This window comes from Micropterus dolomieu, linkage group LG05 (assembly GCF_021292245.1).
Source record: "Micropterus dolomieu isolate WLL.071019.BEF.003 ecotype Adirondacks linkage group LG05, ASM2129224v1, whole genome shotgun sequence".
In the NCBI taxonomy this organism is placed as follows: Eukaryota; Metazoa; Chordata; class Actinopteri; order Centrarchiformes; family Centrarchidae; genus Micropterus; species Micropterus dolomieu.
The window spans coordinates 16708041-16722640 of record NC_060154.1 but is presented as its reverse complement, the minus strand read 5'-3'; the positions used below and the strand labels follow the sequence as shown (position 1 = coordinate 16722640).

Below are 14600 nucleotides of genomic sequence, written 5' to 3'. Positions count from 1 at the left end.
ATCTGAGGAGGATATCACTTATCTGGAGACAAACAGCACAGATTAGGAGAAGAGACAGAGGATGCACTGGGGACAGCATGTGGGAGGGCTCTAACACAATTACACACAAGCACCAAATCCTTCCTCTGATACCTCTGAGAAATGCTGGTGCGATAAATAGTAAATAGAGACCAAAGCCGGGTCATTTCCTTCCTGTCAGACTACACCCGGCTGCACCAAAGCTCAACCGCATTGAGAAGAAGAGCTATGAGCTAGTCACCTCCAACTGCGCTGTTGTGTTCTTTGAAACAGATAAGGTAAAAGTTTACGGTGTTTTTTTTTCACCTTAATTCTGTATGAGGAGGCAGTGATTTGGACTGACACACGTCTTGCAGCAGACCTTTCAAGAAATCCCAGTTCTGACTTAATACAAGCTCACCAAGTAAATGGATTGTCCGGTTTCCTGTCTTTAATTGACGTTGAAATCATACACACATTTGTAATTTGATTAGCACGTTGGCTCTTACTAAACTGTTTCATGTGCCAGCTATTCAGTGGAGATTATGACTAGCATATAACCTAAAACCTAAACATGGTTGCTTATGACGTGTATCAAACTCCCCCCATCCGCAGACAAATTCTGTGGCAAAAGTAAACACTTTAATCCAATTGCTTAGACCCCAAGGCCTCATTCAAGCAAAGCACCTTATTTATAGTGACTGCAGTAACCGTGATGGCTGTAAAATTGTTGTAGAGGCCTCATTGATTCACTCCACATCTCATGATTAATTCATGGCTCTTCCTATGTCTTTTGTAGAATGCATAAATCCCTACATGAGTCATAAATAATATACATTCAGATAATGCAGCCTCCATTAGAGATTTAACAGTTGAATTGTCATCAAAGTGAGGTCTTCTCCAGCATTTCCATTGCACCAAAATGTAAATGTCATGGATATGAGTGACAGATTTATTTAAGAAAACAGCTTGTACTGTTCAATTGTGTGTGGTTGCCAAGATGGTTGACCCCTGCATTGCACTGATCTTAAATGGACTCTGGTCCAAGTTGCACAAGACAGCTCGATGGGAAGTATGTTGCTACAGCTCTGTCTGTGCGCCAGCTGCAGTGTCTTTGATCCCATGTGCTGGAGGTGTTGGCACAGGTCTCCCTGCCACCCCCTCTGCATGCCCCACACCGTTTGCGCTCTGACGCCTGCCATGGCTAATACTAAACACTCTGATTAACTGCAAGGCATCTTTCAGCTGAATTTGTTTTTGTTTGTTTTTTCCCCCTGACATGTGACATAGTTAAGAGTTAATTCACAATTAGCTTTGAGTTTGTTTTCTTTATTTGGAAGAACGTGTAAGAATTACATAAACGCAAATTTTTTATGCGTTAACAAAATTAAATGCTACAAAGGCACAGAGCGGCAAATAAAGAAAGTCTTATTAGTCTATTATGGAAGTGATTTGTACATCTGAACAACCAAAGTGATGTTTCTAAAAATGTATTTATTAGTCTTACATACCCAACAGCTTTTAAAAATAATTTGCTAGTCACAGTGAGCTTCTTAGTTTAGAAAAGCTGCAATGTTAACACCATCCTCACGCATCTTCTGCAATGTCAGTATGGTAAGAATAGAGAACTTTTATTTACAATTTATTGTCCTTTTCAAATAGTTTGTATAAACTGAAAATGATGTTTGCAGGAGCACTAACATTTTCAAGTTAAAAGCCTTATGCTCTATTGTATAAGACTGATCTTTTCTCAACAACAATATACAGTATAACTGAACTTAAGTTACACAACAGTAGTTTTGCAGTATTTTTCTTATTTGATTGGCAGTTAAAAGCAGTTTCATAAAACAATGTATACAAAAATGTTTCTGCTTAGCGACAGAAGGTGTTTATGGAGCCACAGTTACAAAGAGACGCAAGAGAGTGACACAAAAAAAACATCACTGTATGGAGACAGTTGAGGTATTGAATGGTTTTATTTTCTGTTCCAGAGGAGAGGTCTGTCAAAAGTGAACATTTATCAAGGCAGTTTAGTATAATATACTGCACACAGTATAATACTCTTTGACAGAAAAGACATACACACACACACACCTACACACCTGTATTTATTTAATCTAATCTCATAACAACACATCAGAATTATTACTGAGGCAATGAAAACAAATACAGTACAACCTTTCATATTATCTCACTTATAGAGTGCACACGTAATAAGGCAATTTGATTTTGGCCATTTGAAAACCAAACTGGTTATCTAGATTATAAAAATAAGTTAAATGGACCGAAATCAGTTAAATCGTGGTGTGAAATTAACACATTAGTCATTTTTCAAGATTTCTTCAATATCATATGTTCATTTAATTTCTAGTAAGCAGGGAAATCATAATACATAAGTGTAAAATATGGATGACAATCGGTTATATCGATGTCTGTGAAGATTCTCAGTCATCCAGGTCATAGTTATCTAAAGAAGGTTAAAGTCAAGGGCAACTGGACATGGTTGAAGATTCTTTGGATAATCGGTTATATCTTTATGTGAAAAGTACAGGTAAAAAGTAAAAGGCCACTATGGTGCCAAAAGTATTTATAGAGTTTTCCTCCAAACATTTTTGGAAAAAGTAACCTTATGCTTATAGCTAAACCTTTCAAAATGTTATTGCATTCTCTCAAATATAATTTTGTAGGGAACTTTATGGCTAACATGATATGCCATGTGCCAGCTCTATCTGCACATACATTGTGTGATAAATAACATCCAGGCCATCATGTCATTTAAACAAATTGAAGAACAGCACTCTCACTATGAAGAGAAAACAATGGTAACGCTAAATTATCCGGATAAATATGAAGAAAACGTATCTGTCTTGGACGATGCAAAATGTCAGTCAAAGAATAGGCTCTGTTTCATTCCAATTGACTAATGCATCTTTCCACCTGAAAAAAAAAACCACAGTTTAATAAGGTGTTAAAAGCTGACCCAGGTACATAACTAAACCACCTGATCTTTTAGAACTAAAAGCATACATTTGAACACCCCTTGACTTAATAAATAGCAATAAAAGCATTTTATGGATCTGAAGACATTACTGTGCACGCCAGTCTATGTCTTTGTGTTTGAAATGCCAGAAGATCCTTACCTTGTTCGGATACAGTGCTCCAGTGGGGGTATGAGATCGGTGTCAATATCTTGACAGCTCAGGGCCGATTTGCCAACAGCTAAAAATACGAATACTTAATTAACATTTTTAATTAAGGCATACTTACAATTTGCAAAAGCAAAATAACTAAACACTACTCAAGCACCAACATGATCACATTATAACCACAGAAATTTGACCCTAATGTAAAGTTCTGGTCAATACCTGAGGTGAGGGGATTATAAAGAAACAATTACAATCAAAAAAGGACATGCAAACTGAGTGATGCTACATACAGACAGTGAGGCAGATCTCCTCCTGTTGATTGGCCAGTCCGTCATAATAGTAGAGGTCAAACTCCAGACAGCTGTCCTGATTGGTCAACAGCTCCCTCTGCAGGCCAAACAGCACGCTGAAGTGGCTTTCACTACACACCACCCAGATGGGATAACGGGGAGTCTTCAAGTAAGCTCCTACCTTAGATAGAAGAAAGTAGAACACAGCAGAGCAAAGCAGTGTTTTACATAACCAGAACCTTGAAATCAAAGCAGCTAAATGGAGTTCAGACATCAATTTTATAATGTTTAACAAATTAAAAAGTGTTATCCACAATCTTGAGTTGTCACAAACTTCAGATTCCGGCTACCAGGGTGGGTGAGGAGTAAAATCAAAACTCTGTCATGGTATTTGTTTATGCATGCTTCCTGAATACACACAGTTTTTCCAGGTTGTAGGAGTAACATGATTTTGATTGGAATAGTACACTTTGTACATGCCTTGGTATTTACTGTACATGTTAATGATGTGCAAGGTATTTGCTAAAGAGCCTTAAACCTTTTTTTCATTTCCAATTAAAAAACCTTGTTATTAATCTATGGCAAGTCATTTTAACATTTATTCCTTAAAATTTACTAGTCGCTATTTAAAAGCTAGTACTTATTCATTAGTCACTAGTAACCTTTCCATTAGTTACTAGAAACTATTCCCGTTTTAATAGTAACAATTGATTAGATTCTACTACTTAATTTTTAGTTACTAGTTAATATTCCATTAGTTACCAGTAACTACTTTTTAGTTACTAGTAACCAATGAATAGTGGCCAGTAGTAGTAGTAGTAAGTTTTGAGGAATAAATGTTAAAACAGCTTGCCATAATTAATCACTGTTTCCTGGGAGAATGAGTTTTACATCAGCTTCAACAGGCCATGTTCCTCATCAAAACATATCCACATGTCCGTGATGTGATTGACCTACTAGTTATATTTCAATTCACCTGGTCAATTTAATTTGTAACTATGCTACGGATTGAGATAACCACAGAGCCTGTTGCTTCACATTTTCTTCAGCCAGTGATGCCCCTCACCTTACAGATGTTATAATGTTCAAACAAGGACAGCAGGCCAATGTCACAGTGGCCCTTAATTCCCTTTAGAAGAGTCAGGTTGCCATTGCCTGAGTCCAACTCCATGTCATTGTCAAAGACATTAGAAACTGCTCTGCCGCAGAGCAACAGGTTGACCAGTTCCTGGTGAACACAAACACAAAGAAGCAATCTTAGTAACCAGAATTTATGTTCTGTATACAGCAGTAACAGTATTATTGCTTACTATCTGTATTGTGTGTTGTACTAAGATCCCTTTATTGTACCATCAACATAATCTAATCTTCAGACTGCAGGCCAATGTGAGGCAAATCTGATTTTTGATTTTTTGACAGTTTGAACAGCCCAAGTAGCATGGAATCTGATCTTTTTCAGTTCAGATTTGCCTCTGATTGGTTAACCCTAACCCTAAACCCACCCTAACCTTAAGTAGCCCCGACCATTGGAGGCACAGCTGTCAAAACTCTGGCAGGAAAAAAAAAATAATTGTGTGACATCGTATTATTCTATTGTGCAATCAAAAAAACTGGATCTTCCTTGGAACTGACCATTAAGGCCTGCAGTGTGAACATAGCCTATATCACGCACAAACTTCTGTTAGTTCTTCGCAGCATAGTATTTTCATTGCTCACTGGAGATGTGCTTGTTCACTCATAAGGCTGACATGGCCTTGAGGCAGCATTTCAATGCTGCCGTAAACATTAACTATTATGCGATAGACTTGCATGTCCCTAAACCAATGCCATCAAGCCCAATTAATTTTTTATGTCAAACCTGAGTGCAGTAGCCATGGGCTCCGATGAGCGTGTTGGTGGGCACATCCATATCCTCCCTTACTCTAATGAAAGAATAACAAGTAAGCACAATAAGGGTGATGTTTCTTCATTTAGCTAATAGTGATTTTTTTATACTGCACATCTTGTTCGGTCACAGAGCTGGAAAAGGCATAACGTACTTTTCAACGGATCGAGAGAGAACAGCAGATATGGTCAACAGCATGCATCCTAACTCCTCAGTCTCAAACTGTGAAAAAAGAAGACAGATTGGAGCAAAAAAGGTTGGCAATCTTATGTCTCTTGGCAAAATTTAACTGAGGAAGTTGATATCTCTCACCTGCTCAATATGCTGCTCCAGAATCAACTGCAGGTCCTTGATGTTATCCACCGTAAAACATGTTATCTAAAACAAAAGGTAGTTCTATCTATCAAATCTAGACATAGTAATATTCCACAAGTCGAACCCAATAAAAATTAAAATGCTGTTGAGGAATGTTTGTCTGATGTAAAATTCTTAATATTTTTTAAATATGAAACTCCTCATCTATGTGCAGCTTCTATCTAATCTATTTAATCGACTTGAGTATAATATTACTACCGAAATTTGAGCAGATGTGTATGCAGTGGCATCCCTTTACCTTTTCAAGCACTCCTTCAGATTTGTAGTGTCCAGTTGGGGTGAAATGATTTCTCCCTGAATTTCTGTTTTAAAAAACAGAGATTAGAAAAAAGCTCTGTGGTACAGTATGACCCTGACATAATGAACCACCCAGGCCTTCCAAAATCTAAGCCAGGTATTCACATACATTCAACCTAGCTAAACACTGGTCATGAGGTTGTGTAAAAAAAGAGGATTAAGTGGATCTTACATTGCAACTGTGGCTTGTTTTTCCTCACCAGCCCGCCACAGGATTTCAGACGCAGCTAAAACAAGACACTTTCTTCTGGCAGTGTTGGAAGGTCTTAACCTCCTGAGAACAAAGTGGCATTTGAGTGCAAAGCAGGTTGTCTGGGGTAATAATAAAGCTACTTCCAAAATGCAGGATCATTTCTTAACAGTGGTTAGAAAGCATGCCTTGATGTGAATTAATGGCTGTAAAAGGCATCCAAGAGATTACAATAGGGCACATAGAGGTTAATATTATGAGCCAAAGCTCTGAATTGAAGGATAACGCACTGAAGGCCTGTATCACTGCTTTGGATGTTTTCAAACAGAAGTTTCTTTAGAACAAAGGATTGGATGGATGCCAGAACGCCACAAGGACCACCCTAGAAAACAGAAAATAGTATAATAACAATAATAATAATTATAGCATAATATCACAAATTAATAAATCATATAAAATCAGTTGACTGGATTACTGAATTTTAGAAAGACGGCACAGTTGAGACAACCTTTTTCTGCACAATTCCGTATCTCAGGTCATGCGTTTCTGAGAATGTGAAACTCTGATTCCTCCACTCAACACTAAAACAATTTAGGCTGGAACCAAGAAGAATCATTTTCAATTCCTGGGGAAAAAAAACAAATGCAGAAAACAAATAGAAAAATCAAAGGCAACCGCAGAAACTATCTCCAGCATTTCTTGAGAAACACAGGCATAAATCACCAACCACAGCAGTGTGTTGGTCCATCGGGCGGCCAGCATAGCTGTGCTCTGCGATGGTTCTCTGAAAGGAAGCTTTCAAGAGTTCTCGGAAATCGTCATCATCATCAATGTCATCTAGGAATTGATTAACACACCATCAGCTTTGACAAATACAAGGCAAAACATAAAAAAAAAAAAAAAGAAGACAATGGGTGCAGTCTCTTTTTTCTGTTTACACAGTACTTACCTAAAACCATCTCAGACACATCCAAATCACCCACATTTGACCTGGGCAAAGACTTTACTCTGAGAAACAACAGACACAATGCACATAAACCTTTGAACAAAAGGAAGATAGGAAAACCATTTGAACAGTGCAAAACTGTGAAGTTGCCACAGACACACTACTATTAACATCTTATAATTATTTACTTTTTAGTCTTCAGTACGTCGTGTCCCACTTTTTCAAAGGTGTTTTCCCTCTGCATTCTCTCTGGTGCACTCCGCAATGCCTGTTGCCCTCCTACGCTACACTTAGCTGAGCTGATTTCAGTTAGGCTGCTTTTTAAGCTTTTTTGATGTAAGCCAGTTACTAAAAGTCCATCCGTTAACTGTCTTTTTTCATCTTCTTTTCTGAGCAGTGGCTGAAGCGCTTCTTGCCTGCGATTGTGCCTTTTCTTGTTTGATTCCTAAAAGGAAAAACATCAGTAATGGAGCAGAGAGGGATGAATAGGAGTAGCATGATGAAAATGGGATTACTATGTTTTAAAGAGGTGTATCAGAAGTTCAGTACCTGAGGCGTGCTAGCTATCGGTCCAGCCATCATGCCACGTCTAATTCGATTACTTCTGCTCCTTTGGGTGCTTTCAGTCTTTTTTTCTGGTTCTCTTCTGACGCAGCCCTCATTGTCCTGGAGAGAAGCCACGAGTGGCTGGCCTTTTTGCTCTTCTGAGTCATAAGCCCAGAAACCAGACTGATTCTGACTGGATAGTCTGTCGGTCTCAGGCAATGACGTGTGTATATGCTGAGATGGCCAGATTTCTTCTACATCAGACCTGTGAGAGAGATGAATCCCATATAGGTTTTAACCTATTTTCAAAAAGTTAAAACGGCACAAAATAATGTATCAAAATGTCACTTGTAATATAGGCTACCTTGATTTGATTTTTTTGCTACTAAGAAAAGCTGTTGCGCTATCCTCTGCCTCTGTGTCGTTCATCACTGTTGGCGGGGCTGCAGGAGAATTAACACTGGAGCCGATAGACTGCAGAGAATCACTTTCACTGCTGGTGATCTGGCCATTATCAAGGTCCTTGATGTGATGCTTTACAATAATCTCCAGTAATGTTTTCAGGGGGGAGTACTGCATCTGCAATATCAGATTGCAGTCAGATACAGTCCTTTTAATGGTATCCACTTGCACAGCAGCCAACCTCCAAAACGTCTGCAAGACGTACCTTATTCTTTCTATAGAGTCCCTCAATGTTGAGAATCTGCATCAAGTGTGATCTGTTGTTGATACTGGCCTCTGTGCGCGGATGCTCCTCATCCATACAGGCAATTGTCCTCTTGAGACCCTGCACAACAGTGTTTTGCACCGTAAGTTCTTATGTCACCAAAATGGTCACATTTTAGTGGCTGTTATCACGGGTGGCGATGCTAGCAGCTTTGACAATTTGACCATCATCCATACTAATCACAGATGTCAGTGCAACACCTGAATAACGTTAAACTCTTTACCATTACTGGATTGCTAATGCTAGCTAGCTGGCAGCTTGCAGAAAAGTTTAGCATTGAGCCCGTTGACCACCCTATGTCAACACCTCACAGCGTTAGCGTTTGCTAGCTTACCTTTCGACTCAGATATTCCCGTACAAGGGACGAAGAAACCTCTTCAACTGAAACGGCCATTGTAACGGGAACGAGTCCAGCTGTGACGACCTTCTTCCAACATAGATACCGTTAATCAACAAGTAGCTGTTCTGGCGATGGGCTTTAGCTAACCGTGTAGCGAGCCATTACAAGGCTGTGGGTTGTTCAGCGCCATTTGTGCTAGAGACTTGGTGTAACTGCGCGTCTTTTACAGTTGTTGTTCGGAAGAGCGTGTTTCCATGGTGATGCCAGTTGCTCCGCCCTCAAAATGGCGGCCTATTTTTATTTTTTTATAAATCCTTTTGTCATTTTGTTTTCTTTCATCTTTTTCAGTATACGTCTTTAATGGAAATGCTCCCCCTGCGCAACTTTATGTCGCTAGTGCTTGGTTAGTGGTTCAAAACTATGGGTCTGTACATAGTTTTAAAAAGGAGGTCACAAATAGCCTAATATCTAATATTAAGAAACACGAAAACAGGTTGTTTTTTCAGAATGTGTAATAATCTTTACATTTTACTTATGAGGTATGAATTTTACCCGTACAAATTACTGTTTTTGTCTAATTTCAAGGATCACTCTTTAATTGAACTGAACACAACTTGTATAACCTTAACGTTACATGTGCAACCGAAGAGGCACAATTCCGGCAATCTTTTAAGGGGCCCAGATATAGAATTTGCTGTTGGGCCACTATTGATCCTCTACCCATACATGAAGGATCCATGGGCTACCCTCACTTTGAACCTTTAAGAGACATCCAAAAGCAAAGCAAGTAAAATGTGCAACAGATCAGGCTTTAGGACTTCCCCACGCAACAATAAAAGACACCACAATATTCAGTTGTTTTTATTCATTTTATTAAAACATTTTCATTTATAATGTATGACAAATATTCAGGTTAGCCTATATTTATTTTTCATTATCAAACCATGAAACGGTTACCTACTGTTTAGCACAACTGTATCAAGAGTATTACATTTAACACAAAAAGAAATGTGGGGTAGGGTAGGGGGTACATGAAAAATTTGACTTATTACTGTTTTTTTAGAAGTTTTAATCTGGACCTAAAGAGTTTCATTGAAAATCAGGATGTACACATGAGTTCAAATTGTTTTGTCAAATCATTGCCAATGGATCCTTCACTGTGGATTTCCAATTAAGTGATGACTAACATGTTACTCCATAATATAATACCAGGAAAGTATCACAATTCCATTTACTAATATGGCAAAGAGTACAGAAGATGAAATCCTGATTAATACTGATGAAGTTGTTGAGCAGTAGTGGAACACCAAAGCAAGCATGTGGGATGTTTTACTGATATTCCCATATCTTGTTCTTCAAAATGACCACACAAGGATATCTTACCTTTCACATTTCAATGCCTCCAGCATAATGTTTGCCATGTATGGACCATAAAGTGTGATATTTACAATACAGTGTTATGATACTTAAAAAAGGCTGGTATCACAAATATCTTAAGGGCCTCACAGCGAAGGTACTTTTGAAAAAGACTGAACAAGAGTGGTGTCTGTTTTTGGCACAGGTGACATCCTACTCTAACAGGGAGTGCAGCTTTACATTTGAACAATACGTAAACAACATCTTGCTATTTTTTTTTGTGTGTGTGTGTGTGTGTGTGTGTGTGTGTGTGTGTGTGTGTGTGTGTTGTGTATCCCTCCCTTAGGAATGCCAAGCATACTGCTATTTTCTTCCCTCTGTTGTTTGACCATACCATGAGGGACGAAGTTATACAAAAGGAGTGAGAGACAACAGGGAAAGTTTCTTGAACATGGAAGGGTATCAGTAGTCATAAGCTGCAAGAAAGAAACAGAAGAGCAGTTATCCACATCTGCCACACAGCTTGAGTTCACGAGGAATTGGAGCATGCGATCCACTTCATAGGCATGCAATCACACCAAGGTGGCCTTACTTTCTATTGTGAGGATGCAGGTACTTGCTGCAGTGCCTCTGCTGTTCACAGCCTTGCACATGTACTCTCCCTCGTCCTCTGGGAAGGTCTCTGGCAGGTAGAGGCAGTACGTCTCTCCTCTCTCTATATACTGATAGTCTTCACAGTCCTGGAGCATCTCTCCTTCAAACCACCACGTCACCTCCGGCTTGGGCTCCCCGGTGATCTTAACGGTGAACCGAACTGGCTCAGAGTCCACCACTGATTGATTTTTAAGGGGCTTTTTAAACCACGGGGCGCCTGACCTGGCATGCTCTTCCTCATCTTCATAAGCTGCAGAGCCATTGATGATGCTACCCTCGTCCTCCACATCATCCTCCTTCTTCTGCAAACAGATGAAAAATAAAAATGTCTGAGGGTCAAAGCAACCCTTATCCAAACTCTTGCTGTGTTCTCATGCATATATTTTCATGAACGTGGGAGATTTACTTTTTGGAGGGCAGCATCAATCTCTTGCTGCTCAAACTGCATTCTCTGCAGCTTCTGCTCCTCTATTCTCCTCCTCTCCTCCTCCTCTCTGGCTTTGGCCATTTGTTGAAATCTGGCTCGCATGTCCACCTTCTGTTTGAAAGGTGACTCCTCTGGCCTCACTGGAGTCGTTTCTCTTTCATCATCCTCCTGAAAAACACAGCAATTATATCTTGATTTATTGATGGCTTGTTGGAAAATTCACATCCCTGTATACCATGTGTATACTCTTACCTCCTGGAACCGCTCAGCTTCTCTCTCTTTAATTTCATCATCAATGGCCTTCCTCCTTGCTCTCTCCATCTCAATCTTTTTCTGAATTTCATCTTCAGTCAGCTGCTTGATCTTCTCAAATTTGGACTTGAGGTCTTTGGCCTGGATGGAGCCAGTCCTCTTGAGCTTGGTCAGTTCTTCATACTCATTGCTCACAACATCTGAGCTTTCGTTCACTTCATCCTGTGGGATCAGTTGTGTCAGAAGTCCGTAAACGATGGAAAAAGTAACAACAATGTGGAATGAAGGTTACATTTATCATTGCAGTAAGATATGTAATTTATGAGAACTCAAAAGGTGTATTTGGAAAGATGGGCTACATAAATTTCCACCTGTTCCAGACTGACCTCGCCCATCTCTTGTCTGAGTTGCTCAAATTCCTGCTTCTCCTGTTCCATTTTCTTTTTGCGTTCCTCTGCCTTGCGTCTCCTCTCAGCCTGCTCCTTCTCTTTCAGTAGCTCTTCAAAGTTGATCTCCAGTTTTCTAGGGTGCAGTGCTTCTTGAGATTCACTCTTCACCATCGCTTCTTCCTCATCTAGTGCCTGTACTCACATAGGCAGAGAGCTTGGTTTGGGAGTGAACTAACTGACTGTATCAAGTATTATGTCCATGTTGGTCAGTGGTGGCTTCAGTTTATAACAGAGCACCTTGTCCAAATACTTACCCAACATCAAAAATGTCATAAAACCAGCAAACAGTAAGCAGCAGCCATTCTTATTGTTGCACATTTAAAGACAACATGCATTAAAAAAAAACACAAAATCTGTAAACCTTTGTGCATTTGTACAAACGGGGAATACATTCATAATAGCTTACTCAATGACCAACTGTTTCCGTGTACTTTCATGTAAAATATATACGTTTGAAATTGAAAATATCTTACTGTTTCATCTCCATATGCAGACCTTTCCTGATCCAGGCCAGGGCTCTTAAAGAAATAATTTGGACAGGGGAACAGCAATGCAGGTGTACCATTTGAGCCCATCACAAAGATATACAATATGTGAAAAAAAAAAAGATGCATCCTCATCCAGAGTCAGAATAAAAAAAAAAAAAAAAAAAAAAAAAAAAAAATAGAGTTAAAACAGGTGTTACTTTGATGTACAATTGCTTTGGTCATAACTAATTTTTTTTTTTTTTTTTTTTTTAACTAATGCTGTTGAAACTACACGTAGACATAATGATAAAATATGAATAAGGTGCATCTATGTGCTGTTTGTATGTGTGTTTGGGCAGACATTTTGTTATAACGTAGGTTTGCCTATTCTTTAAAAAGGGAAGACTCAGCAGCTCAGCAGCAGCAAATTAATTGAAAGCCTACGCACCAGAACCTACTGACATGTAAATGATCAGCAAAATACATGCAGAGTATAATTTTTGGTCACTGAGCCATGTAGACTTACCATGTTCTTGCGGGCCTCAACAAAGAGCCTCTTTTCCTCTTCCAGTCTCTTCTTGGCCTCTTCCTCTGCCTTCTTCTGCTCTTCCTCTCTTCTCTGCCGTTCCAACTCCTCAAAACTGGCGCATATCTTCCCGGGCTTACTGCCCTCCAGGTTCAATAAGGCCATTAGCACCTCATCGTCCTCATCTACAAGCTGAGTAAGAACACAACAAGGTAAGCATCATATTTTGCCAATTTCATGTAACTTTTCAAAATGAGGTTGCTCTTATTTGTGGGACGTTTGCACAAAGGACCGCTAGCTCAGGTGAAAACTACCTTAAATGAATAGTCAGACATTTCACGAAATTGGCTTATTCGCTTTCTGAAAGAGACTTAAATGAGAAGATTGATTCAACTCTCATATGTGTCCAATAAAGCTTCAGCTAGCACAAAATCTACTTACCAGCACCTCTACATTCCACTAATTAAAACGATATGTCCTGTTTGTGTAAACTGTTGAAAACTAAATTTCAAAAACAACCTGTTGTTTTACAAGGGGTTATGAGCCAGACTATTACTTTGTCTGGCTCAGAGCACCCACGCAGATTCCAGGAAGTTACTGCTTCTAGCCACGAAATAGTCCAGCACATAGTGTAGCCCCCTATAAAACGGTGAATTGTTGTTTTTAAAACTTTTTGTACAGATTTAAAAAAACGAGATATAACTTTTCAATTAGTGAGGTTTAAGATGTGCTGGTAGGTGGATTTTGATACTTTTCAACAGAGCCAAGTTAGCTAGCAATTTCCCCCTGCTTCCAGTGTTTCTGCTAAGCTAAGCCAAGTGGCAGCTGGCTGTAACCTTATACTTAGCATAAGGCTCATAAAGATATTAGTGTTGTCAATCCTCTTATCTAACACTCCACCAGAAAGCAAATAAGCGTACTTCCCTAATTAAGGACATATCTGATCTAAGATATTTCAATTATAATGATCTTGCCACCAGACATGTTTACAAACTGAGATGTTTAGAATTTTCATAATCTAATCATCAAATTTTTTGTATTGAATTTTGTATTTGTTTATGGGTAGCGTATTGACCATGCTCTTCCTGGCTTCAGCAAAAGCTCTTCTCTCCTCCACCATTCGTTTCTTGGCCTCCTCTTCTGCTTTCTTGCGCTCTTCTTCCACCCTTTGCCTTTCCACCTCTTCAAAGCTCAACCGCAGTTTTCCAGGTCGATACTCCTCCTTGTCTTCCTGAGCTGCTTGAGTATCCTCCTTGTCTTCTCCCTGATAACACGTATTATAAGCACTAATTAAGCCAGCTCAACAACAGTTCAAACATAGAAATTCACTATACAACAAATGCATATATATCAATTATGAAGTGTAAAAAGGAATCCGAAGACAATAATCAATATCGCTGCTTGTTAGTATCAGGATACAAAGAAAAAAGGGGAAAGTAAAATATTTTACATGTATTATTATTTCTAAAATGTAGTGTATTGCAAAACTAAAGTGATTTACAAAAGTTGCAACTTTGCATTTAAATGTAAAAGTAACAGTTTGTTTACCATTCCCAGCCTGGCCTCCTCAAAAGCTTTCTTCTCCTCTATCAGGCGGCGTTTGGCTTCCTCTTCAGCCTGCTTCTTTCTCTGCTCCTGTCTTTCTTTCTCCAGCTCCTCAAATGTCAGCTTCAGCTTTCCAGGTGTCACTAGAGCCTTCTCCGAAGGCTTCTCTTCTTCTTCCTAAATCC

The 14600-nt window shown here is 39.2% G+C and overlaps 2 protein-coding genes across 5 annotated transcripts in view; both read right to left on the bottom strand.

The window, feature by feature from the left end:
* Positions 1-1954: 1954 nt before the first annotated feature.
* mindy4 (MINDY lysine 48 deubiquitinase 4) lies at positions 1955-8979 on the bottom strand. 2 transcript variants are annotated; one of them, XM_046048997.1, is made up of 18 exons: positions 8734-8979; positions 8340-8459; positions 8037-8251; positions 7676-7937; positions 7315-7571; positions 7130-7188; positions 6908-7017; positions 6689-6805; positions 6471-6562; positions 6163-6264; positions 5932-5995; positions 5631-5696; positions 5473-5540; positions 5292-5355; positions 4500-4661; positions 3434-3614; positions 3138-3216; positions 1955-2934 (listed from the first exon to the last, which is right to left on the bottom strand). In XM_046048997.1, exons 1-18 carry the CDS (start codon positions 8791-8793, stop codon positions 2886-2888), a joined length of 2127 nt encoding a protein of 708 aa, XP_045904953.1. In that variant the 5' UTR covers positions 8794-8979; the 3' UTR covers positions 1955-2885. The 2 variants fall into 2 exon arrangements, with proteins under 2 accessions (XP_045904953.1, XP_045904954.1); XM_046048998.1 differs by lacking the exons at positions 1955-2934; positions 3138-3216 and having other exon boundaries at positions 3456-3610.
* A 615-nt stretch (positions 8980-9594) lies between these two features.
* The window catches only part of nexn (nexilin (F actin binding protein)), a 14046-nt gene continuing 9040 nt past the window's right edge, over positions 9595-14600 (bottom strand). For 2 of the 3 annotated variants that reach the window (XM_046048995.1, XM_046048992.1), the window contains 5 exons: positions 12351-12395; positions 11815-12009; positions 11429-11650; positions 11156-11344; positions 9595-11051 (listed from right to left, as the gene is read on the bottom strand). In XM_046048995.1, coding sequence (XP_045904951.1) covers positions 10668-11051; positions 11156-11344; positions 11429-11650; positions 11815-12009; positions 12351-12395 — 1035 coding nt within the window. In that variant the 3' untranslated portion in view covers positions 9595-10667. The remainder of the gene's footprint in view (positions 11052-11155; positions 11345-11428; positions 11651-11814; positions 12010-12350; positions 12396-14600) is intronic. The other variant, XM_046048994.1, reaches the window with a different exon arrangement.